Below are 27,048 nucleotides of genomic sequence, written 5' to 3' on the forward strand. Positions count from 1 at the left end.
AAGGAGCGAGAACAGAATTAACAGAATTAACAGGTTAATTTTTTGTCTCCCTGTCCCCCCTCCTCGGGGATTTAATCCCAACCCCTGGTTTATCAAAGAAGCGTTAAGGTTGGAAAAGAGCCCCACGATCACCAAATCCAACCTTTGACAAAGCTCCACTGTGCCCTCAAAGCCCTATCACCAAGAGCCGCACTGAATTGTGTGTTTGAATGTTTTTGAACGTGTCCTAATGCGTGATGCCTGGGAAGAGCCTTTCCACTCCTCATGGAAGAGCAGAGGGCTTCTCCTCGTTCAGAACTATGGTCAGAAGCCCTGGATTTTGTACCACTACACGTGACCATAAACTGCTGCTTTTTCTTTTTGACTCTGCTCTACAAATTATAGGGGTTTAATAAAGTTTTGGCAGTTAAACCCTGCCTTCAAAGGGATTGGGAAGAAAACTGAGTATCACACACTTCCTCTGTAAGGGATCCCCAAGCAGTTCCCTCTGTGCTAATGCTGAGACCGGCCCGCAGGAGGAACAGGAATTCCCAGCTGGGGCCAGGCTGGAGCCCCAAGGATCACTGAGCTGCACCCCACCAGTGACTCTCCAGCTCCTCGGGAGGGGCAGCAGGGACAAGAACCTCCTGGGCTGTGCTGGACCACGCTCTCACCCTGCTCTCTGCCCAAGCCAAGGCAGGAAGGCCCCACACACCAAGAAGCTGCTGTGGAAGGAATGCTTTCCCAACTGGAGCTGCTGGAATTCCTGTCAGCACCAAGACGAGATCCTTTCCATTGCTCAGCTCACAAACAACTAGCCAGGAGGGCAAGGAAACCAAACCGAGCCAACCCTAATTTAAACAATTAGGGAATTAATCATCAACACGCTAAGTAGTATTTAGACAGCGAGTTCAACATATGCCACACTGATGCCTTCAGCAGTTGCAAAATAGAATTAGAAAACTAACATTTATTAAATCAATTGGAATTTTAATATACATTTCAAGAATGTGGCAGCATAAAAGGAAATGTTTTTAGAAACAACCTGAATCTACCATTTGCAGTTTTACATGAACCATCAGGGCTCTCCTGTCGACGCTCCGAAACACTCTCGACCTAAGTTCTCCAACTTTTGGTACCACATTGAATGCAGCAGTGAGATAGTAAAGATTCCAAATACTCCCAACATTTCTGGAGCAAAGGTACTTCGTATTTAATTTAATGAAAGTCCTAAAAATGTACCATCAACAATCTCTGCAAAACCGAACAGCTCTGCAAAAGCATTCGGACACGACCCGTGCTGTGCAGCCACTCCCAGACTCCGGGTCGCTACTTCGCTTACACGTAGTGGACTAAGAAACAGATTTACATTAGTAGGTCACGATCAAACCACCAAATTAGAGACTGGTAGGATCCCTCTGGGTCAACACAAAAATCACATACAAGTTTAACTAAATACATTTTAATAGGACATCGTTAAATCTCATGAGGGCTAAAAAACACAGATCTTAGGTACTTGGGTTGGCAAATAAAGACAAGAATACTAAGAAGCATTTTCCACCATTTACTCATTATCAAAAATATTTTTCAACTCTTCTTGCAAAACAAAAACAAAAAAGTACAGACTGGACACGTACATCACATTTTTCTTCCTATGGCTTTAACCCCCCACCCTGCCCACCCCACAAAAAAGACGGGGGGAGAAACAAACCAAAACCAACAAAAAGCTCCGACCACATTCACAGAAAATGACACCATGGTACACTACAAAACAAAAAGGAGGTGCCATTTGTGTCCAAAGGGTTTTGCTCATTTCTCGGTGAGGAACCGTCATTGTACGTGCTTTGTGCCAAATCAAAGCACACCCAGCGCCGGGCCGGAAAGCACCGCGGGGGCTCTGCCTGAGGAAAAGGGGAGATGGAAGCAGGGAAGGAACTAAAAAAATCCACACGCTATTTAACATGCTGCTGAAACAGGAATGGCCTTGAAAATCAGACAGTAATGTTTGTGTTCGAGTCAGCCCATGTTCAGGTTGTGCTCTATCATTCCAAGAGGAGAATTTCTGCTTTCACAAAGCAATCTCAACTTTTTAGGTTTCCAACGAAGCCCCGAAAGCACAACTAAATCTTGTGCCTGCACTCTCATTCAGGGATTGCGCTGAAATCAACCATTTTTGCACAAAGCTGAATTCCTAAGAGGAATTCTTTCATTGTAACACTTTTCCAGATAAGCTCGACAACTTTGTGTTATTTTTCTGTTCTCGAGCCTTTTGGCCCAGGTTGAAAAGCAATGACCTTCAAAAGCTGCTTTCAACATTTTAGCAAAAAATGAGATAGGTTCGGGGTGGAGTGAGTTATATATAGCTTATTCTGTTTAGCAAACACCCCAAAAATTTGACCTTTGATAGCCCTCAATCCTGTGCCCTGGCTGGGAGGTGCCTGTCAGTGGGGAGGGGTCCTGGCTCTGTTACAAACCCAATCAAACAGCCCTCCGGTGGTGATAAGTTCTGCAGAACCTCCCTGTAGCCCTGGCACTGATCAGCCGAGGACTCCCTGTAACCCACAAAACCCCTTCTCTTCCCTAGAAGCAACAGCAGTAAAACTCCAGGGACTCAGGAGAGGATGGTGCTAACAGAACTTGAGCCTTCATAGGGTACCGGTGATGTTCTCCCCCAGCCCAGCCCCTCAGTGACTTGTCACACACAGGGGGCTGGCACAGAGGGGCAGCTGAGCAGGGACGTGACCTGTGAGGTGTCAGGAAGACAAACCCCAAGGATGATGTCAGTACCAGGATGCGGTGTCCAAGCTGGAGCTGGACCTGGACCTTTGCATCCACCCGACCCTCCTGAGCCTTGCCTGCGGCCTGAGATACCTTTTGGGCCGTAGATTTACGAATCTTGCTTTAAGTGTGTGCTGTTCAGCAGAGGGCACAGCCAGTTCTCCCAATCAGCGCTACCTACCCTCTCCGGAGTGTATCCCCCAGCTCAGTGCTGCCTTTCCCACAGGAATGTCAGGTCATTTCCCGCTCATGGTGACTGCAACCCATCGAATAATTGTTCTTCTACACCATCATCTAGCACAGTTGAGATGCACTATCTGGATGCTACACTGAAGCTGAAGCTTTGACTGAGCACAAAGCGTGAGCAAGTACAATGAGGTCAAATATATTCCTTGTCAAAAGATCTTGTGATAAAATCATTTACATCAGCAATCGATCTCAAACTATGAGGTGCTGTAAGAACTAAAAACGGTTTTAGGGTAACTCCTCCATTATCTGCAACTATTTCCCAGACACTAATACACAGAACATAGCAATGAAAAACACTTGATACAAGTGATCTAAACGCAGGAGCTCCAGCAAGTTAAACAGAACCATAGCTGCCTTAAACCTGTAGCAGTTCCCCTACGGATGGCAGGGAAAAAAAAGAAAGGTTTAACAGTCATATCTCATGTCTATAGCTTCATCCAAACTTTTCTCATCGTGCGTACTGGCAGCTAAAAACGTCGTTACTGGTGACCCTGTCACATTGATTACACTGGTGCTTGTGCTGGCATTGCGCACGGCAATGCTTGTCACATTAATGCCCAAAGTAAGCCGAGTCTGCTCCAAGGCCTTTTCTGGCACTGCAAAGGCCTCCAGCTTCTTCTCCCCGTTAGCCATGTAGGAGTTTTGGCAGCCACGGCATATGCAGTCAAGGCAGGCTTTGCGGTTCGAGTAGCAAGGGCAGCGTTGGCCACGGCATGTAAGAACACTTGGATTTTGGGTGGCACGACCACATTTACACCCTTTCTTTTCTTGTGGCTTTTTATACACAGTTTTTGTCGGGCTTCCCGGCATAACGTTACTGCTGGGAACTTTCTCCTTTGCCTTGTCTTTTGTTTTCAGCACCCCCGGTTTGGCTTTCGGGTGGGATTTCTTAGGGGCATGTTCTAAGTTCTTTTTCACGCTTTTGTTAGACAGGAGCACAGTTTTACTGATTTTGGGAGTAGTTCCTCCGTTCGGTACGGTCGCGATAGGCTGCAAAGACATTTTATTTTCCTGTTTGACCGTCACGGGAGCCGACGCTCCCAGCGTCGGGCCGCAGATGATGCTGGAGATGGGCAGAGGCTGAACCTTCTCACTGTCGCTTTCGGAGCGAGAGCGCTTCCTGTTCAGCTTCGCCACCTTGGGCGTGGCCGCCGTGCAGGAGAGCCCGTGAGGAGAAGCATCCGTGGCCATGAAAATGTTATGGCTGAGGGGAGGGGGGGAGAGCTGCAGGAAGGGGCCGTTGGCCACGCTGGCCTCCAAGCCGGGCTGCAGGTTGGAGTCGCACACCTCGCCGCTGGACACGGTCTCCAGGCTGCGCAGCACCTCCTCGACGCTGAGCAGCAGCGACCCGCCCGGCTTGATGTCCTCGCTGAAGCCGCAGATGTCGATGCCCGCGGGGCACAGGTCGCTGGTGGCCACCGCGTCGCACACGGGCTGCAGGCCGCCAGGGATGTCCTCCGTCTTGATGTAATCGCCGGTGCCGCACACGTCGATGGCGCTGGCGTGCTCGGGAGAGGGGATGCTCACGCCCAGCTTCTCCACCGACAGCCCGTTGCAGGGGGGCAGCCCGTTGATGACGGAGCCCCGCAGGTCCAGGCCGGGAGCGCTCTCGGGCAGCGCCGTGAAGCCCCCCGGCGCGTCCGTCGCCAGCTCCGAGGTGGAAGGGACCGGGGAATGCGTCAGACACAGGGCCAGGGCCGCGTCCGAGGATTTCTCTGTCTCCTCGTGCAGCGGGGCCCCATCCTTGAGCAGAGCCAGCAGGTCTGCGGAGCAATCCACGGCCTGGATGATGTCCCGGGCCAGCGGCGTCTGCGTGATGTACTCGCACAGCTTCTTGTAGCAGTTCACCAGGATGCTCAGCTGCTTGTTCTCCTCGAACTGCTCGTAGTCCTTGCACCAGCTACACGAGGGCTTCATCATCATCTTCTTGCCTTTACACGTTTTGCAGACATAATGCTGACAATTGGAGTTGGTAGGAGCAATGGGGTCTTGTAGCAAATTTCCTGCGGGAAAAAGAAAGAGGAAGATTACAATAGACTTAAGGCAGGTTTCCGGGACGCTACCGGATGAATTTTCTGTACTATCAAAAAAAGTTATTCAAAAAGTTCAGTTATGCACAAGGGAACATCCCATCCCAACAACTGCCTGTACAAACTCTCCCATCTGTCAACTTGGTTTTAAAACATTGGATAAAATAAGAAAACCATCGCACCATACTTGTTGTGTGCTGCAGCCTTTAGAAACATTCTCAACTACAATACTACTGATTGCTTTCTCCCCTTCCACTTTGTCCGTGGAAACTTACAGAACACACAAGTTTTCTATGAATTTACCAAAATTGAAATAACTCCCATGACAACTTATTCCCAAGATTTTAATGGAATTGGTAAAAACAAATGGGAACAGAGCAGAGGGAAAACTCTGAAAGGAACGTAGAAATGATGAAATATCCACCTCTAAAGGGAAGAAGACACAAGCAGACTTTGTGTTATTTTTCATTTAGCACTTTGTGAAGGCATCAGAATAAAGATTTTTTTCCAATATTTCACTATTTAGAATAAAAAACTAATAAAAATCATCGACTAAAGGAATCCACACACGCCTGACAGCCCAGACTGATACTCTGAAAGGTTTTGTCAGCAGATCCCCAAAACTGTGAAAACTTGGGAGAACGGTTTTGGTTTTCCTTAAGAACAACTCATATATTACCTAAGAATAAAATATGAAAGAATAAGCGGAACTAAATTCTGTATAGAAACAATGCAACTAGTTCCTATATCCAGAAAGTGACAGTATTGCTTTGCTATTTGCAGGCAGCCCTGGGCCAGAAAGATATTCCACCTCCTAAATTAAATTGCAGAGTATCTGCAGTCATCTCCAGGCCTCCCTCCCCTCCAGCAGCACATTGTCAGCTTTGACCAGAGCCTTCTCCCATAAGGAGCCTCTGCAGGATGAGTTACAGCCATCAGGGAATTCCCACACAGATTTTCCAAAGTGAAAACAATCTGCTGCAGCAAGTGAATAAAATTAAACAACTTGGGAACAGGAAGCAAAGTGCATCTATCAAATCAGACTGGGATAAAAGCCCCAACATATCAAAGCTGTTTTCTTTCATTGCTTGCCTGTCTTTTCCCTGCATTCCCTGATCCCACTTTGGAATGGGGCTGCTCCACCCGAGCCATCATTCAGTGGGTGTGGCTTGATGTGAACTGGGTTTAGAGCAACGAATCCCAAGGGTGAGTGCTCAGGCTGCCATTGCACAGTGATTTTTAACAAATGGAGAGAAGTACAGTTGTTCAGCGAGCTGGCAGGTGGCACAGACAGTGGCACAGAACGAGGCCTGCCATAACAGTGTGACAAGACCCCACCAGGAGAAGACGGGAAACACTCATCACATCAACCCAGGAAGGTTTAAAGCCAACAGATGGAATGTGAAGTCACACGGTCCAACCTGCAGGGGCAATGACTGGGTTTTCCCAAGTTCCTTTGAAATGACACGATATAAACAATAACACAAACAGAGGTGGCCACTGTGGTCCTACGATGGGACTTGGTTTTAAGAGAAAAGTTCCCTGAGGGAACAAACCCAAAACTATAAATCCCACCAGCTCCTCAAAGAAGTCCTGTCCTTCAGCAGAGAGTTCACCAACAATGGGCCAGTTCTCTGGACCTTGAGTGCAACAGGAACAGAGGGAGCCGTGCTCTGGCCAGTGCTGATACTTCCGAGCCTTGGGACTACAGCGCTCCCAAGGCCAAAAGCCACCAGCACTGATTAATTCCCAGTTAATTAATGACACAAAGGAGCATTCCTCATCCACCAGTAACCTCTCTTAGGCTCCTTAGGACAGTAAGGCTGAGTTATGATGCTTTGCAGAACTAAAATACTTCAGAGATGGCACCAAATAAACAAGATACCACCTTAACTTTTAATTAGATTTAAAAAAAGGCATCACCAACAGCGCACTTTATTTATCCCAAAATAAATTTGGCTGAAATCTCCTGAATAAGTACAAATGCTAAAAGAGGATACAGGAAAATCAAAATTTATGGAGGCTTTGAGTGAAAACCAGATGGACTGACAAGACAAAACACTTCACATGCTCTCACTGACAGGAAGAACAGAGCAAGTTCTACTCCCAGTAAATGCCAGGCAACCTACACTGGAGAGACACTAGGAATCTAGGAATGCCTGAGCAGAGGGAAGATTTTCCCTTTCAACTCATGTTTCATTGAATATTCATTCTTCAGAGTTTTTCTTTTTTATGGATTCTGTGGCACTATTACTCTCCTCAGTCTTAGTACTGGCAAGCAAAAAAAAAAAAAAAAAAAAAAAAAAAAAAAAATCAGCATGAGATGCTAATTTCCCATAAAATTAACTTTCCTTACTTGTAATACTCAGGGAGAGGCACTAAGTCAGCAGCACTGTCCCACAAACAGCACCTGAGCTGCTTTGGGACCTTGAGGTTTTGCAAGGCCAAGGTTTCACTTTTGCCTGGTGGCCATCAGTGTTGCACCTCTCTAGAAATTTAAACATTTATACAGATCTCCAAGATATAAACACGGTGGGCCCTAAAGTTAATACTTTTCCATGCTTTTAATTTAGTATTTCTCTAAGCGAAATGTAATTTTTCATTTTACTGTGCAGCCATTCACCTGCATTAGATCTTTCCACAATCACTCAGGGCAGACCTTCAGTTTTACAGCCCTGTGTAGCCTGGTGTTACTGAACCCTGCTCTGTCTTTTCTCACCCTCTTTTGGAAGGGGTTTATCAATACACCAAAAGCAAAATCGTGTTCTTACAAAGCCTCCAATACGAGACTCTCCTTCCACATCAGCTCTTGACTATCCAGATTTCAGAAAGGTTGACTAAATACATACATTAATATCAGCACTTACAATTAATAAAGAGCATATACAGAGGAAAAACTTTTAATATACTATTTACCAAAGATCCCAGCTGATCTGAAAAGGCTGTGCCAGGAGCGAGGTCACTTAAACCACACGGAATACTTCCTGCTGTGTCCTTAATGGGCATTATTTCACACTACAGGGACAGGGGAAGCATCTGCAAGTTGTGTCTCTGAGACCAAAGGGAGGAGAAGAACTGGGAATCAAAACAATTGTTAGGTGTTTGTACCCAGCAAAAACGCTCTTAATGGATGAAATTCTCTGAGAAGAGAGGCTTGAACAGGTACCTCCAGCCATTCTCACCTATCCTCAGCAAAGGCAGGAAAGGGTTAAACACAAATATCTAACTTAGGGTCCTTGGAAATGCTACTGGAACATTAATCACTGAAAATTATCTTGGCTTTTCCAACAACCCAAAGTCTTAAGAATGATGTCATTATTAAATCTGAATTTTAAGAAGTAAAATAGAATAATATAAATCCATTTTTTTTTTTTCAAATATAAATGCGTCCCTGGGGTTCCTCACCACCGTTTGTCAGGCACAAGTCTTTGATGTTGGCTGTACTGGGATCACCAGCAGCGCTCTGGGACCAGCCCAGCCTCACAGGCACCGTGGCACAGGAGGAGAGGGCAGCAAAGGAGCTCAGCCCCAGGTCTGTGCCATCAAACAGCACGGTGAGCACGAGCTGATTTTTAAACCAGGATTACAGAAACAGAAACGCTGAGCCTCTACCAAGCTCTGAGGAACAGGAAGCTCTACCCATCTGAGGCACACACAGACTTCTCCATGCCTAGGACCCCAAAGTCATATCCACAGCTGGAGCTTTGACAGCTGCACTGCTACACTGTCAGCCTTTTCATTTTGGGATTAAACATCATCTGATTGGTTCTACTGAAATGATTAGCGACAGCCAGAAAGCTCCAACAACTTGCCACGTCCAAGCTTCAGAGCTCAGGAGCTCCTGAAGGACAGGAGCTGGTTCTCATCGACTGTAACACTGCTGCACAGGGGTTTGTGCTCAGCCACCCTTGTACCCGCAGCTCCAGAGCATCAGGAGCAGCACCGCGGGAAGGAGAAGCCCTGCTCTCCTCACCACCTTCCCTGACCTGCTCCCTGCCACACAGCATCTTCTACCCAAGAAATGATCAGCTGGGGCCCACTGAAGAATGAGCAGCAGCTCAGCCAAGCTTCAAGGCAAAAAACAACAGAAAACACCCTCACCAAAGCAGCATTTCTCGAGCTGGATAAACCCCCTAAAAGCACTATTTGCAAAACTATCTGACGACAGACAGGCAGGCATATGATGAGCAGCGAAAAGGTCTGTCAGCCATCTGCACAGGAATACAACAAATGTGCGGGATCTGTTTTAGAGGGGTGGGAGATCTGGGTACTTCCTAAAAACTAAGAAAACCGAACACATTCAGACTCACAGAGGTTAGTGCAAGGGCCAGCTGTCATGGACATGGCAGCAGGGAAAGGCCTCACAGATCCCAAGTCCTAACGCCCCCCACTTCCAGACTTACACGTGGGCTGGGCTGGACCATGTTGGATTTGATGCATTTCACCAAAACCGCACCAAAGTCAGGAGACCGATTCCCCACACCGATGTCTGTCCCAGCCGTTGTCCCAGGTAGAAAAATGTTGGGCAGCTCCTCTCAGTGAAATCTGCTGGATCCCGTGTCACCGAGGTATCCCACCCTCTGCACAGCATTCCCAAAGCACACTCCCAAAACACGCGCACGTGTGCAGCGCCGCGCTCTTAGCTGAGACATGAACACATCTCCGCAATGTTCCAGTGTTCCAACTCTGAACCCAAGGCTACAGAGGAGGGTGTGGAGCTAAGGACAGTTCACAGCAACACTACAGTTGGGTGATCCTTTCACGGGTTTTAACACAAGGTTCTGTACACAGAAATTGTTCAATTCAGCCAAAAAGTAGAAACAAAAAAATATTCCCCAAGACTCGCAGCACAGAACTCTGAGAAACAATGACAGTTTCCCTGTGACCTATGAGGAATAACTTCTTCCTGCAAGCATCACCCTTAGATCACCCCAACCACACCACCAGAATTTGACCAAGACATCCACAAACACTTATAAATTCCCTGTTGGGAGAAATGGAAATGTGGGGGACACAAAAAAAGCACTAAAAAAAGACCCAAATCAACTAAAAATACTTATTTCAAAATTTTACCAAAGAAAACATTCTGCTGGCTACTGAGTATTTCTGCACATCCTCCACAGACACACAACTATGAAAAAATTGCTACCCTCATATAGGGACAGTTGTGACTAATAAATTAATGTTTGTAAACTCTTCGAAAAACAAAGCAAAAAACCGCACCTGTTTTTGCCTGAGCACCATGGGAACCCAATTTAACCATGATCAGAAGACAGACTATTTTTCTTCATACTTGGAGAAATACAGTCAACCTTTTTAGTTGAAGTTTGTGCTGGCTTGAAGGCAAAACCAGCGAGAGACTCCAAGTCAGAAAAAACAATTTAATAGGAGAGGAAAAAAAAGTAAAATAAAATAAAACACATGCAATGGTACAAAAGATCACTGACAGAGTCAGAATACAACCTGAAACCGTGGTGGTGGCAGTCCAGATGAAGTGGTCTTGTTGAAGCAGTGTTCTTGCAGAAAGGTCTGGTAGCTCTTGTCCTCTGGGAGTCCAGTGGGTAAGGCTGCCTGTGCTGTCCCAAGGCCCCGATTATATCCAGGTGGGAATGCTTGGCTCCTCCCCCTGGGCGGAGCATCTCACAATGGACTGATATCATTTTATCAGTTTTGCAATGGGTCCTTGATTGCCTATTAAACAGAGATAGCTCCTGGGGAGAGTTATCTATGAGTCATGCAGGACGGTATTGATGGGCCATTAACAGAAGATAGTCTGGAGGGAGGGGGCACGGGAAACAGTGGTGCACAACAACATTTCATGTAGATGGTGATAGAATACATACTTTGGGCACATTTTACATTGTAACCTAGGACATAATCCACCCCTTATTCTATGACCATCTACATTATACCTAAATTAATACATTCTTACAGCTAGATAGATAAATATACACATATACAGAATGAAACCCTACACTCAGTTCTCACTTAAAATTAGGTCTCCCTGTGGTACACAACGGGTTTCCCCATCTTTCTGCATTACCCACCAAGTGGAACCAGGTCCTTGAGCAAAAACAATCCCACGGATGGGTCTGCCTTTGCTTGATGTGGGATTAATCCAAACAGTTTTTCCTAAGATGCCTTTCATGTGTACCACAGGGACTTTATCTCCATCCACTGTGTGCAAGGGTTCAGACTGGGCAGGACCAGCTCGATTGATTGACCCTCGAGTGTTGACCATCCAGTTGGCCTTTGCTAAGTTCAGTTCCCAATTTTTGAAAGTCCCCCCCACCGAGCGCCTTCAGGGTAGTCTTAAGTAACCCATTGCACCGTTCAACTTTCCCGGCAGCTGGTGCATGATAAGGGATGTGATATATCCATTCAATGCCATGTTCTCTAGCCCAGGTGTTTATAAGGCCGTTCTTGAAATGGGTCCCATTGTCTGACTCGATTCTCTCAGGAGTGCCATGTCTCCACAAGACCTGCTTTTCAAGGCCTAAGATAGTATTCCGAGCAGTAGCATGAGGTACAGGGTAGGTCTCTAACCATCCAGTGGTGGCTTCCACCATAGTTAGCACATAGCGCTTGCCTTGGCGGGTTTGGGGAAGGGTGATGTAGTCAATCTGCCAGGCCTCCCCATACCTGTACTTCAACCATCGTCCACCGTACCACAGAGGCTTTACCCGCTTGGCCTGTTTGATTGCAGCGCAGGTCTCACAGTTGTGGATGACCTGTGAGATGTTGTCCATAGTAAGGTCCACCCCTCGGTCACGGGCCCATCGGTATGTTGCATCTCTCCCCTGATGACCAGACGCATCATGGGCCCAACGGGCTAAGAATACTTCTCCCTTGTGTTGCCAGTCTAGATCCACCTGTGATACTTTCACCTTGGCGGCTTTGTCCACCTGCTCGTTGTTGTGATGCTCTTCATTAGCCTGACTCTTGGACACATGTGCGTCTACGTGTCGAACCTTAACGGTCAGCTTCTCTACTCGGGCGGCGATGTCTTGCCAAATCTCAGCAGCCCAGATGGGTTTCCCTCTGCGCTGCCAATTGGCCTTTTTCCAGCGGTTCAGCCATCCCCACAGAGCATTAGCTACCATCCACGAGTCGGTGTAGAGATAGAGTCTTGGCCACTTCTCTCGTTCGGCAATATCTAAAGCTAGCTGGATGGCTTTAAGTTCTGCAATTTGACTTGATCCACCTTGTCCTTCAGTAGCTTGTGCAACTCGTCGTGTGGGGCTCTATACTGCAGCCTTCCATTTCCGGTTAGCGCCTACAATTCGACAGGAACCGTCAGTGAAAAGGGCATATTGTCTTTCAGTCTCCGGTAGCTCGTTATACGGTGGGGCTTCCTCGGCACGTGTCACTTGTTCTTCCTCTTCTTCAAAAGATAGTCCAAAAGTCTCACCTTCAGGCCAGTTAGTTATAATTTCTAGAATCCCAGGGCGATTCGGGTTTCCAATACGGGCGCGCTGTGTGATGAGGGCAATCCATTTGCTCCATGTGGTGTCAGTGGCATGATGCGTGGAAGGAACCTTTCCCTTGAACATCCATCCCAGCACTGGTAGTCGAGGTGCCAAAAGCAGCTGCGTTTCAGTGCCAATTACTTCTGAGGCAGCTTGAAGTCCTTCATAGGCGGCTAAGATTTCCTTCTCTGTGGGAGTGTAGTTGGCTTCAGATCCTCTGTAGCTTCGGCTCCAGAATCCCAGTGGTCGGCCCCGAGTCTTCCCAGGCACCTTCTGCCAAAGACTCCAAGACAGGCCATTGTTCCCGGCTGCTGAGTAGAGCACGTTCTTCACCTCTGGTCCCGTCCTCACTGGGCCAAGGGCTACCGCATGAGCGATCTCCTGCTTGATCTGGGCAAAGGCTTGCTGCTGTTCAGGGCCCCAGTGGAAATCGTTCTTCTTGCGGGTGACCAGGTAGAGAGGGCTCACAATCTGGCTGTACTCAGGAATGTGCATCCTCCAGAAACCTATGGCGCCTAGGAAAGCTTGTGTCTCCTTCTTGCTGGTCGGTGGGGACATGGCGATGATCTTATTGATGACCTCAGTGGGAATCTGCCGCCGTCCATCTTGCCACTTTACTCCCAGGAACTGGATTTCTTGGGCCGGTCCCTTCACTTTACTTCGCTTAATGGCAAAACCAGCTTTCAGCAGAATCTGGATGATCTTTTCTCCTTTCTCAAAGACTTCCCCTGCTGTGTTCCCCCATACAATGATGTCATCAATGTACTGTAAATGTTCAGGAGCCTCACCTTTTTCCAGTGCAGCCTGGATCAGTCCATGGCAGATGGTGGGGCTGTGTTTCCACCCCTGGGGCAGTCGGTTCCAGGTGTACTGTATGCCCTTCCAGGTGAAGGCAAACTGGGCCCTGCACTCTGCTGCCAAAGGAATGGAGAAGAAGGCATTGGCAATATCAATGGTCGCATACCACTTTGCTGCCTTGGACTCTAGCTCGTACTGAAGCTCCAACATGTCTGGCACAGCAGCACTTAGTGGTGGGGTGACTTCATTCAGAGCACGGTAATCCACAGTCAGTCTCCATTCTCCACTGGACTTACGCACTGGCCATATAGGGCTGTTGAAAGGTGAACGAGCCTTGCTGACCACCCCTTGGCTCTCCAGTTTCCGAATCATCTCATGGATAGGAGTCACAGAGTCTCTGTCGGTGCGGTATTGCCGTCGGTGTACTGTTGTTGTGGCGATTGGTACCTGTTGTTCTTCAACTCTTAGTAGTCCCACAGCACAGGAGTCATCTGAGAGACCAGGCAAGGTACTCAGTTGTCTGATGTCTTCTGTCTCTACAGCAGCTATCCCAAAAGCCCAGCGATATCCTTTTGGATCTTTGAAGTATCCATTTCTGAGGTAGTCTATGCCAAGGATGCATGGGGCCTCTGGGCCAGTCACGATGGGGTGTTTTTGCCATCCATTCCCGGTTAAACTCACTTCGGCCTCCAATACAGTCAGCTGCTGGGACCCTCCTGTCACTCCAGAAATAGAAATGGATTCTGTTCCTACATACCTTGATGGCATCAGGGTACATTGGGCACCAGTGTCAACCAAAGCCGTATATTTTTGTGGGTCAGATGTGCCAGGCCATCGGATCCACACAGTCCAATAGATCCGATTGTCCCTTTCCTCTACCTGGCTAGAGGCAGGGCCCCCCTATTCCTGGTCATGGTACACGTTGCTTTCTTCCTGTAAATATGTTCCTGAGGTCCCTTCAAGTGGATCAGTCATATCATTCTTCTTATACTGTCTGGGGGTCTGTGCCTTTGAGACTGGAGCAATGTTGGCTCTAGATGAGCTCTTCGTGGTAGGTGTCTCTCTCTTCAGTTCACGTACCCGGGCTGCTAAGGAGGAGGTGGGTTTTCCATCCCAATTCCTCATGTCTTCTCCATGTTCCCGAAGAAAAGACCAGAGGTTACCCCGTGGAGTGTATGCTCTCTCCCTGGCTGGTGGGTACCTGCTCCTAATGGCAGAGACTCTTGTTGGTTCTGGCGAGATGTGGTAAATTTCTTCCTTAAGTTCCTTTTTTAGTTTCTGATGGCCCTCTTCAATCAAGCTCCGGACTTGCTCAGCCAGCCTTGTTTCCACGGATGAGACATGGGTACGAAATGGGGCGGTGACAGTATCCTCGTAAATTCTTAGTTTATTGACCAAGACGCCCACCTTGTCCTCACCTTCCCTCCATTGCAGCGTTGCCAGGTAACGGGAGTACATCTCTGGTCCAAGCCGTGCAAATCTCAACCACATCTGCGATGTGCACTGGACATCATCTGGGCTTTTAGGAAATCTCTCGTCTTCTGAGAAAATGATCTCCAGCACAGCCAATTCCCTCAGGCATCGGGTACCTTGTTCCATTGTGCTCCATTTTCCTTGGTGCACCTGGAGGTCTTCTTTACAAAGGTATCTGTCCCTCACACTTGTTAGCAGTCGCCGCCAGAGGCTGAGAGTTTGTTGGGTTCTCCCGATCCCCTGGTCAATGACCACATCCCGAGACAGCGATCCCAGTTGCCTGGCCTCACTTCCATCCAGAATGGTGTCATTGGCTGCAGCGTCCCAGATGCGGAGCAGCCAGGTTAGGATGGACTCGTTTGTCTGGCGGGTGAATTCCCTCCGCAGGTCACGCAGTTCACCCAGGGATAGAGAGCGGGTGATGATCTCTGGCTCTGTCTCTTCTGCTGGGTGCGAAGGTCCTGCCACATCCTCATCAGTCATTATGCGGACTGATTTGCTCTTTGATTTCTTCTTCTGAACAGGGGCAACTGCCACTGGTTTAGCTTGTTCTGCTTCGGTGACAGTTTGTGTGGAGATGCTGATGGCACTTTTGGTTTCTTTCTCCTCTGTGACAGCTTGTGTAGACACTGACACTGTTGCTTTGTTTTTGGTTCCTTTCTCCTCTGTGATGGTCTGAGTAGATGCAGAAACTGTTGCTTTGTTTTTGGTTCCTTTCTCTTCTGTGATGGTCTGAGTAGATGCAGAAACTGTTGCCTTGTTTTTGGTTCTTTTCTCTTCTGTGACAGTCTGCATAGATGCGGTTCCTGTTTCCTCTACGACAGTTTGTGTAGACACAGATGCCGTTGTTTTGCATTTGTTTCTTTTTCCCTCCTCCTCAAGGAGACGCTGCACCACCCCATGTAGTGTTTGATTTCTAAACATGGTGCAGGCCGTGCAGAGAAGGCAAATCAGAACTAACAACAATATTATGCTGTCCTTGGCACCTAGAGAGAACTCAATACTTTTGAAAACTGCTGTGCCATACCTAAAAGACTGGAAAAAATCATTCTTTACCCCTCCCCACAGGGGCTGGGTGCGATTATTGAGAGCCCAGATGTAGCATTCTGGACCAGGACAAGAACACAAAATAGAGTATATATTCCGAATGATGCTCATTGCCTCAGAGGTTATCATACAATAAACATAATAGACCAATACAGCAATTCTGGTACCATACCCTGGTCTACACATGAGCATTAAGACCGGCAAATACTGCCCCATGTGTGGGAAAATGTAGAGAGCTAGGTATAAGATATATGAAAGCATGTTGAGCATCATAGCGGAGAGCTGTTTCTTTTTTTCCTCACTACAAAATTGTAATTCTGACTTTTCTCAGTACCTCCTGCCCCACGTTGGGCGCCAAAATATATGTGCTGGCTTGAAGGCAAAACCAGCGAGAGACTCCAAGTCAGAAAAAACAATTTAATAGGAGAGGAAAAAAAAGTAAAATAAAATAAAACACATGCAATGGTACAAAAGATCACTGACAGAGTCAGAATACAACCTGAAACCGTGGTGGTGGCAGTCCAGATGAAGTGGTCTTGTTGAAGCAGTGTTCTTGCAGAAAGGTCTGGTAGCTCTTGTCCTCTGGGAGTCCAGTGGGTAAGGCTGCCTGTGCTGTCCCAAGGCCCCGATTATATCCAGGTGGGAATGCTTGGCTCCTCCCCCTGGGCGGAGCATCTCACAATGGACTGATATCATTTTATCAGTTTTGCAATGGGTCCTTGATTGCCTATTAAACAGAGATAGCTCCTGGGGAGAGTTATCTATGAGTCATGCAGGACGGTATTGATGGGCCATTAACAGAAGATAGTCTGGAGGGAGGGGGCACGGGAAACAGTGGTGCACAACAACATTTCATGTAGATGGTGATAGAATACATACTTTGGGCACATTTTACATTGTAACCTAGGACAAAGTTCAAGGGGAAAAACTACAAAAAATTGCATTTTAAGTGCAGAAGGGACTGCCTTGTTCTTTGAGTCCACCATCCACATAAGAAACAACAGAACATTTCTACTAAGTCCTATGTCAAAGTTATAGCTGTGTTTGAAAGTCCATGTGTTAACAAAATCCCTGACAGGAAAAATTCTAAACGTATTTTTAACAAACTAGGCAGTAAAGTTCAAACTTTGAGGCTTTAAGAAGATGGATAAATGAACCTTGTTCACCATGCAGTGTAAAATTTTCACATAATGATGTTTTCCAAAAGTCAAGATTGCTTTATTTTGAGATGTTCCAAATAGCGAAGTTACTATTTCTCCTATGGGTTTGAAATAACATGTTTCTAAGCTGCAGAAACACAGGAGTGAGAATTTGCTTTGGAAGTTATAGATCAAGTTCATCACATTCCCCGAGCAAACAAAAAGCAACGAAAACCATTTTTCCACACCAAATAAAAACATGAACATCAGAATCTTAGAGTGAAGTGTGCTGTCCAAGGGCACAGTGTGAGAGGGAGCCAAATGTGGGCTGTGCCTGCGAGGCTCGGAAGACACGGAATAACAAATGATATCACTGGGGGAGCTCGCTGTAACTCCTCCAGGAGAGCAGGGCAAACTCTGCTCCCTGCAAAGCAGCGTGCTCAGGAAAGGCTCTACTGCCATCACTTCTCAAGCCACTGCCCAGCCCCTGGGAATGTTTTCTGTCCCTCCTAAAGACTCTCAACGCAATATCCAGGAACGCTCAGTCAGTATTCAGATGGCCTGAGGTGTAAATCGCAATGCAGCAAAGAAAACAAAGGCAGAGGGCCCGTGCTGGAGTGCTCCGTGCCCACGGACCAGGACAGCTCAGCCATCCCAATAAAGATGCCTCCTGGCAACACATTAACTCCTCTTTAAACACTCGGGAAAACAATGGGTTTAACCAATATCCTCGGGCACCACCAAACGCATCCATCACCTCCCAACTCCTCAAGCAGCAACACTCCAATCCCAGCACAAGACAGCGCTGCAACCCTCTTTTGGAAGCCACCGTCAACCAGCTGCCACCGAGGGGACCACAGCTACTTCTCTTCCTACTCAATTTTCTTCTAAGGCAGAGGAGTATTTTTAGTTTAGAAAGCAATTTAAATTCTACTGGCAGAACTTTCTGCTACCAAAACTTCTGCAGTACAATGCAGACAACCTTGACAAAGCAGTTCTCCCAGGGGTCACACGCAGGGTTTGAAAACAGGAAAGGGAAACGAAGTTTGAGTAGGGAGATTTTAAGAGGAAATCACCCAACAGGTTCTTGAGTAAAAACTGGTGTATACAGAGATGTGAGACTGGACACTTTACAGACAACTGCTCCCCAGACCAGCACAAACAGAATACCTGCAGCAGAAGGTATGTGCTAGGTGCTTAGTCCCCTAGTCCATGCTCCCTGATGATTGCTTCAGAGATGATTATTTTTCACATTCTTCACAAATTCACAAGTGTTTTTGCAACCATTCATGACATTTTAAAGGGGAAAATAATGTACTTTTAAAAACTTCAGGTAGTTTTATTTACAGTATTTCCCATAACTGAAAACAAAGGAAAGAAGAAAACGCCAATGAAGAAAATACCGAAAAACCCCAAAGCACCAGACCGATTTTCAAACATAAAAGGCAACTCTGATCTGGCAGCACAGATCATGAATCAGCATTCACTCTCCTCAACCTAGGGAGAATGGGCAAGGAAGAAGTTCTAAGCTAGGCTTTTCCATCACAAAACTTATAAAACTTACGTTTTTTCACTCTAAAACTCTGTTATCCCGCTCAACTTAGCAATAGCTCATAACCCAAAGGGAAACTCCAGTACTATCCAAATAATTAAGTTTTATTATAATGGGAATTTGTTTCTTCTCCCTCATTCCATGTCTGTGACAGGAAACTGAACTTTCCAGGAAGTTCCCATCTGTTTCGGTGTCACTCAAGTATCTCCCTTTCTCTGAGGGAAGTTCAGTCCAGCTGTCCAGGCCCAGTTCACAGCATTTCCCAGTGACAGAGTGCAGCCCACAGCACTGAGCTCTGCCTGGGACCTGCAACCACAGCCCAAGAGCTGCCGGCCAGGGAAGGGCACTGCGGGACACAGCAACTGCAGAAGCAAAGGAGAATTAGCAAGGAGAGAGGAGAAGCCTTCACATAGACAGAATGGCACAAAGTGGAAAATTTTACACAACTGTATACCACCAACTATGGAGACATTTCAGATCTAGTACCAAGTATATGATTATAATATGTAATTATATTATACACTCCATTCAACTTACTTTGGCAGTATAAAAAAAAGCCTCTCAAAACAGGCTATCACTTTTACACATGAGCAGGAGGGAAATAACATCCTTACACTAATCTTTATATAGAAAAACAGAAGTCAGCAGTTTGGTTTTCTAGTTTTTGTTCGTTTTTTTTTTTTTTTTTTTTTTAATGCACGCAATTGCCCATGCTTGGGAGTTGCTTCCACAATGCTATTGCATCACTGAGCCTTCTACCCCCTGGCTAAAATCCTCAAGAGCTGCCTCCAACACCGGATGGGCTCTGCAAGGTACCAGTCAGTTTGCCATGGGTTTCTTTGTTCCTCCCTCCCCTAATCTCCCTAAAGCCACATGTTGTCTCACATCCCCTTACTGGGATTACAGGATGTTTAAGACAAGAACTGTATTCTCATCCTGTATTTCTCAGCACCAGCTGGGGTTCCTGGCCAAGCATAAAATGTTGTCCTGCAGCCCTGCCAGCTTCCAAGAAATCCCTCAATCAGCAATAACTATCTTTCACATACCCTTGAAATATCTTTCAGAGGTTCCACGATGGAAGTTTTCAATGGATAAAAAGCTAAGCTGATCTGACTGGCAAGCATTTCAACTGAATTTCAGGGAAGGTTGGCAATGCTGAGAAGACCAATAATAGCACTGCTAAGATGCTTATCCCAATAGACAGCACCTCTAAAACACAGAAGTTTGTTGCATAAATTCTACTATGCTATTTTTAAACTAATTGTGGTATTAACATGGAATTTTATACTAATCACTTTATTCCAGAGACTGAAACTTGTATTTCACAGCCTCAAAACACACAGCCCTTCTGCCTAATGCACACTTGGGAGCAGTTATTTTCAAGTTTTAAAAGCTGTAGGAAATATTGTCTTATATATCCCTATAAAAGCATGATGTATTACCCTACAGCACTGTCCAGGAAACTGTCACATGATCACACTTAAATCCTAGAAATACACACACAGCTGTTCCAACTACAAACCAAACCCTCATCACCCACCATGAGGCAAGAGCGAGACCTTGAATCCACCCAGAACTGATTCAGCTGACTTACACTAACATACTGTATTTACATTTTGGCTTTCTATTGCTGCAACTCCATGTGTGCCAATCTGAATTTGAAATCAGAGCTTTAATTAGAACTTCATAATTATGTGGGTCCAAAAACTTCTGCCACCCCCTGCTGTGTGAGCTGGTGTAAAAGACTATGGGATCACAAGGAAATGAGCTGGCTTATGCCTCGTGCTTTGGGAGCACAGTGGAAGCCCAGGAATGTTAGCAGATTTATGTAGCTGGCACTCATTTCTCCTAAAAACAATTCCCTAAAATTATAGGGACCATCTTGACCATGGAATTAATACCGACAGCAAAACAAAGCATTACAGAATGAACTCAAGAGAGATTACACACTGAGAAAAAGCTGATGACATAAGGAGCACTAATTTGTAGAGTAACTTCCCAAGGGAATTCCTAGAAGTCCAGCACTTGAGACTTTAACCACTGCTGATACTTCCTGCAGCATTTCTCCAACAAAGCACAGTTTTTAAACCTTTGCACTCAGCAGTTTACAAAGACCTGTGCAAGTACCAGATGCTCCAAGTTCTCAGAGCCGGGTATCTGGGTCTCAAGTCTAAACAGACAAATGGGGCAGAAAGGGGTGAGCATCAGAAAAGCTTTCAAGTTTTAAAACAAAAAACCCAACCCAAAGCCACACTGCAGTTAGCTCAGCTGGTCAGAGCAGGGTGCTGAGAACACCAAGGGTGCTGGCTTCAGTCCCTCATTCACTAACAGCTGGATTCCACGGCCCTCATGGGTCTCTTCCAAATCAGAACATGCTGGGATGATGAATATGCAGAGTTTTAGGTGGTCACTGACCACTGTCATGGTCTCTCAATGCACCCTTTACTTCAGTAATTAGATTTTTATCTTTTAAAGCACCAAAGCGAAAAAAGCTTTGATGGTTGTGCAGGGTTTAATGACCTTAAATACTCAGAAGGTACAAAGGAGTAACAGCTCTTAGCACTAAGAGAAAAGGAATGCAAAAAGCAAATGAGAAAAAGATGGACTGGCCTTCACCAGTCTGAACTGCAGATTTGTGACACTGGCAACACCAGAGTGAGCAGTTCTGCGTGGGGCAGGCCCACTGCCCAAGACAGACACCCGAGTAACTCTGTTTTACTGCATGGCTACACAGAGAGTGTGGAATTTACTGAGGCCTCTGGATACTGACACACCACAAACAGGAGTCCAGGAGGCACAGATAAGACTGGTTAATCAGCTGTAACCAAAACATTTGAAATAAACAGCAGCTACAGTTATCTGAAAGCTGGCTACAGTAGAAAAAAAAATATACACCAAAGGAATAACCCTAATGTTCAAAGAAAATAAAGGGTTGGGAGAGAAAGTGGAACCATCAAGTAGTTTTTGAATAGGAATATCTATGGAGGCATAAGGAAATTAGAAGAAAACAAACTAAAAACGTGTTTGGTCTACCAAACTGAGAGTGACAGAAGAAACAAGCAACGAAAGCTGAAGAAGGTGAAAAAAGGCTCAGGAATTTGGTCAGAGACAAATTAAAGATAGACAATTTCAACAGCACAGAGTGTAAAACTTAGTCTACAAAAGGCCAAGAAGGGAAGAAGGCAAGGCAAGGAGAACAAAGAACACATTTCAGAAGGCCAGGCCTAAAGCGGAGAGGCCAGAGAGCACAGCAATGCAAATATCTTATTAAAATAATCAGAACAATATTTGCGTATTTTTTGGCAAAAGCAGTCTGGCGACTGACCAAAAGCAGGAAGAATTTATGGGAAGAAAGCACAGCTGGGGTTAAAATCAATCGGACTCTAAGGTGTTAAGAAATGAAAAGCAGAGATGCATCAATACTAGCATCGGGATTCCATGAGGAAAAAAATCCTTAAGACAAATTACTTCAGGAAATGACGATGCAGAGATCCTGGGAACGGGCTCCCTCTTTCCCAGTGGAAACAGATCTCTATTTTCAAAGACTTTAAGTGGGAGGAGCCAACAGCGAGAGGATAGCAAGCATCTAACGCTACTTTAGTCGCTTCAACAGTTAAATCCTTATCCTGTAAATAAATAAAATATTTAACTTTCTAAACGTCAGTAATTCCATTCAAATTCAGTGTAAAACACACAGCGGTATCGACAAACACGGTGGGCATAAAACCATTCCGCCAGGAAAATACAAACACAAACAGGGCAGGATTTAAAACTACCAGAGGGGAAAAAAAAAAAAAAAAAAAGGAGAATTAAAAAAATTTAACAACCAAGAGGCCTAACAGGTCACAGCCCCCTCCCGACAGTGACCAAGGCTTCAAAGGGAAGTTCAAGGAAACCTAACAGTTTATTCCAGAGCTTCCTCCCAGGAACGGGCACATGCCCCCACTCCATAAGCACAGCAGAATGCAATTCCTTCCCAGTATTCCCCACACTGGAACACCGAAATTCCGGATACTGCCTCTGCCCACAGCACACAGAATGCTCTTTTTTCGGGGATGGCAGTGGGGAAAGCCCAGCAGACTTCCTGCTTGTTTGCTTTTTATGGTAATTATTGTTAGAGAACAATTATCTACTAGGCACAAAACAAAAACCAAAAAAAAAACCCCCAAACCCAAACCATTATTGTTTCTATCAGCTCAAAATTCCTGGCTTTCAATCGGAATTACTTATTGTTTACGTCTCGAGGAGGGGGGGAAAATTTACGAAGTTCCTCTTTCCCTGCCTCTACGGTCTGTGTATCGTTTCTGGTATCTTTCACCACGCTCTCTCTCAGTCATCGCTTTTATAAACCGATTAACTCCGCTACGCCAGGGTATTTCAATAAGCACTGACAACCGCCGTACCCTCGACGAAGCAGCGATCAGAATAAAGCGCCGCATTTTGAGGCGAACACTCTCTCCGTGCCGCCACCGCCTTCGCAGCGTGCGCGGCTGTTGAGACACAGCCGCTGCCGCCTCCCTGCCCTTGTGACCGGCCCTGCCCGCGGCTGCCCCGCGCCGGGGGCGGGTTTAGCCCGGGCTGTTCCCACTCCGCCGCTCCCGAGCGCCGAGCCGCCCCCCCGGCGGCCGCGGCACCGGCGGCTCCGGGCCCGGCAAACTTTGCTGGGAGCTGCCGCGGACCGGGCCGGGCGAGGCGAGGCCGGGCCGGCCCCGGCGCGGGCCCAGGGCCGTGCGGGAGCCCCGGGGAGGCTCATTGTGCAGGAACAAAAGAAAGATCCTCACCGCACACGCAGCAGGAGAGGGACTGCCTGAAGTAGGGCAGGAGCTTGTTAATCTCGGAAAAGGACTGGGGGTCCGCCGGGTCGTAGTTGAGCACCAGGCGGCTCGCGGACACGTAGAGAGCAGTGGCATTCACCGGGTTCATCGCCGCCGCTCGCTCGCCGCCGGCTGCGCGGGTGCGAAGAAGGTCTGCGCGGGCCGCGGGGGCAGGTGGCCCCGGGGCGGGGGCCGGCCGGGTGTCACCTTGGTCCGGGGCCACCTGGAGCCGCGCGGCAGCGCCGGCGGCAGCGCGGAGGCCGCGGCGGCCCTGCCGGAGGGGGGCCGGCGCCGGTCCTCCTCCGCCTCCCGCGGGGGAGGCCTCGCTCCGAGCGGCGGCTCGGCCCGGGCGGCAGCGGCGGCGGCGCTACTGCAGGTCCCTGCGGGCCATACCCGCCCGCCGCGGGCCCCTGCTTGCTGTCGGCGCCTCCCTCAGCGGCGGCCCGGCATGGCGGCGGCCGCAGGCAGGATCCGCGAACGGGCGCGGGGCGGCGGGGCCGCGCTGCCCGATGCGGCGGGAGGCGGCGGAGGCAGGGCTCACCGCGGCCGCATCACCGCGGCGGCGGCGCCGCCTCCTGCGCGGGGCCGGTGGGCGCGCGGGCAGGGCCGGGCGGGCCGCGCGCTCCGCGGTGGCGCCGTTAGATCCGGCCGTCACTGCGGGGCCATCGCCGCCGCCCGCGCCGCGCATGCGCGCCGGGGGCGGGGAGGGGCGCCGGCGCCCTCTAGCGGCGCCCGACCCGGCGGGGCGGCCGCGCGCAGGAGCGCGGAGGGGCGCGCGCCGCCCCGGCGCCCGCCGCGAGCCCCGCGAGCTCCTGGCGAGCGGCGCTCCGCGCGGCGCGGGCCCGGCCGCGCGCGGCGCCTCGCGCACCATCGCCTCGCCTCGCCTCGCGCACCATCGCCTCGCGCGCTGCGCTGCGCCGCGCCGCGCGCCCCCGCCTCGGCTTTGCCCCCTCACGGCGGCCGCGCGCCGACGCCGCGTCCCGCCCCTGTCATGGCGAGCGCCTCCGCTCGGGCTGAGGAAGCGGCCCCGCCTCTGCCCTCAGGCCGTGCTGAAACCTGCGGCCAGGCCTGTCAGTGTCGATACCTTGGGCTGCCGGCCGACGCACCGGCTCCCTCCGTCGGCGCGGAGCGAGTCCGGGGAGCTGTGAGGCCTGGCAGCTTTTGGGAGAGATGGAGCGGGAGCTGCGGAGCTCACAAACCCCTCAGGGGACGTCGCCAACCTCCCACACGCGGCTCTGTGCACAGAAGTCTGTCATAAGCGTTCCTGCTGGAGACCCCACCTATAGCACAGCAGTTGATGCAGAGGCTGAGGGCAGGTATGACCAAGATGTAGGCACAGGCGGGACTTTTATGGAGGGAATTTGTTTTATTTCCTATGTAAGCACTAAGGCCATTCCACAGACTTCTAGATCCTGTGTTGCAACCCTGCCAGCACCATCGGGCAGCCCTCTCCCTGCTTCTGTGTTTGGTGTTTTGGGGAACTGCCCGACAGAGCTTCTCCTTTTTCCACTTGGCCCTCTGTGTTCACTTAGAGTTGCCCACGTGAAACTAATCAAGGAGTTTCACCTGTACCTTTTAGTTCTTTGTTCACTCCATGAATCCCCCCCAACTTTCCAGCCCAACACAAAATGAGTGTATGCACAAAATACAGGAATTTGGGTCTTGACTCCAAATAGTCATTTAGCATCTGTGGTCCTCATCAAGCAGCTCATTTCCCACCTGGCACTGTTCCCACACGGCCCAGGTACGGGCACTGTGGGTGCATCTCCATGTTACCATGCAGATCTACTATGCCCTTCTGCCTCCCAGCAAACACGCAGCAGCCGGCTCTGGACTGTAACTCCTTGCACACATTAAACCCCCAACCTGACTTCACTCCAAGGCACAGCATCTTCATTCTCACCCTCAGCCTGCTGTAACATTGCTTGTAAAATGCCCAATTCCTTCTTCATCTTACTGCCAGGGATACCTTCTGTTCTGAACCAAGCCAACAGACTGAAATAACATTCAAGCAAATTCCCACCAAGTCCACATTCTCATACACACCTCCCTGTATCACGTCCTCTGCCAAACTCCGAACACGCTGTGTCCTGAACACTCTCAACCCCTCCCAGCTCCCTTTCATGCTGCTCTGGCTCTTAGGCAAGGAACTTATTTGACACCCAACACCCAGAGTTTTACCAGCCTTGTCTAATTTCTGGGATACACTCCTTTGAGGTATCATCCACAGGCTGGGATTCAGCAGTTGAGAGCAGTAGGGTTCCAGGGTCGAACCTCCATATCCCCATCCACAGCATTAACCTGCACTGTTCTGGCATTCACTGATGGAGCTAAATGAGCAGTTCTGGATTCCGCCTAAGAACAATTGCAATCCTGGCAAGACAGTATAAATGCTCTAGAACTACAAAGAATTATTACTCTTGAAATTATGGTAATAAAAGAATATGAAACTGCAAGAGTAGCAAGACTGACTAGGTCATACCTTTCAGACAAGAGGAAGGCCACAGTACTTTTCTCTCTCCCATTATTGCTCTCTAATCTGCTGAATTTCACTTTTTTTCTATCCAGACCCCTGAGTTCATTTCTAATAGTGCAGTCCAAGCAGCAGATATAATTTTTCTTGCACCTGTTATCATTTCTCCCAGTCTATCAGCATCACTATCTTGCAGGAGGAGTCCTGCTTTCTCAAGAGGATGGGTTAGGACCTCAGCTGTTTGTGACCACTGGGACAAATGGGATGGTGACAGTAACTGTGAGGGGTTGGGTGACCCCTCCAGCTCTGCAGCCTCCATGCCCCAGGGCTTGGTTCAGCCCTGCTGTGCTGCACCTGTGTGACCCCCATCAGGCTGCTGAGAAACACCCAGCTGGGGAGAAGTTCCACTTGAGCCTTCTTTGCTGTGCCTTAGGAGCTTCTTTCAAGCATGGGAGCTGGCCTTTTCCTGATCCCTGACCCTGCGTGTGCCCTGCTGGCTGCCTGCTTTGCCCTTGGGCCTGCTCCTTGCTGCAGGTGGCTGCTGGTCAGGGGTTCACCCTCCTTGCTGCTGCTGGCCCTGCTCTGCTCTCCTCACTCAGGTACCATGGGACTCTTGTAGTTGATACCACTGCTCTGCCTGCTTTGCTCTTACCTCCCTGGCTGACCTTTCCCCCTGCAGCAGCCACCTTTGCTGCTCCCTCATGCTAACAGCCTTGTGGGACCAGTCTCCCTCCCTGGCCAGTGGTAGGTGCTTGAATTTGAGCAAGCACTGAAACACTCAATAAACCATTGAGTAAATCTCCTTGTTGTTTCACTGGAAAATAAGGGTGGAATAGGAATGTTATTTCATTTTCCAGTTCCTATCAATGCTCTGCTGTTTGGGAAAAACTAGACTCCTTGTTTAGATTAGGTTAGGATACTGCCTACCTGTGTTAGTGGCCCAGGTCCTTGGGTGATAGTTTTTGATTCTTCCCTAAAGCACTTGAGCAGAATAAACATTTAGATCTGAATGAACAGTTCCTTGTAAATGTATAATAAGAACACAAGGTGTTCAAGTAGCTTCCTTCTGCTGTGGAAGTGGTGTATCCTAAAGGGTCTCTGATCCCAACAGCACTGCATCTTTAAGGGAAAGGTATCAACTGAGTAGAAAAAAAAATACAGGTCAGCACAAACACTGCCACTGAAAGCTTGGATGTGAATAAAATGGTGGGGTTTTGTCGTTGTTTTGTTAGGGGGGTTGTTTTTCC

At 48.3% G+C, this 27,048-nt stretch overlaps 1 protein-coding gene across 1 annotated transcript; it reads right to left on the reverse strand.

Moving 5' to 3' along the window:
• Positions 1-929: 929 nt before the first annotated feature.
• MSL2 (MSL complex subunit 2) lies at positions 930-23,513 on the reverse strand. The gene is made up of 2 exons (XM_040074597.2): positions 23,296-23,513; positions 930-5,009 (listed from the first exon to the last, which is right to left on the reverse strand). Exons 1-2 carry the CDS (start codon positions 23,435-23,437, stop codon positions 3,412-3,414), a joined length of 1,740 nt encoding a protein of 579 aa, XP_039930531.1. The 5' UTR covers positions 23,438-23,513; the 3' UTR covers positions 930-3,411.
• Positions 23,514-27,048: the final 3,535 nt, after the last annotated feature.

This window comes from Hirundo rustica, chromosome 10 (genome assembly GCF_015227805.2).
Source record: "Hirundo rustica isolate bHirRus1 chromosome 10, bHirRus1.pri.v3, whole genome shotgun sequence".
Lineage (NCBI taxonomy): Eukaryota > Metazoa > Chordata > Aves > Passeriformes > Hirundinidae > Hirundo > Hirundo rustica.

Excerpts from the sequence above, each read along its gene's own strand:
- MSL2 (XM_040074597.2), bottom strand. The coding sequence starts at position 23,437 with ATGAACCCGGTGAATGCCACTGCTCTCTACGTGTCCGCGAGCCGCCTG. Across the intron at positions 5,010-23,295 it reads CCTCTCCTGCTGCGTGTGCG|GAAATTTGCTACAAGACCCC; the intron begins GTGAGGATCTTT and ends TTTTTCCCGCAG.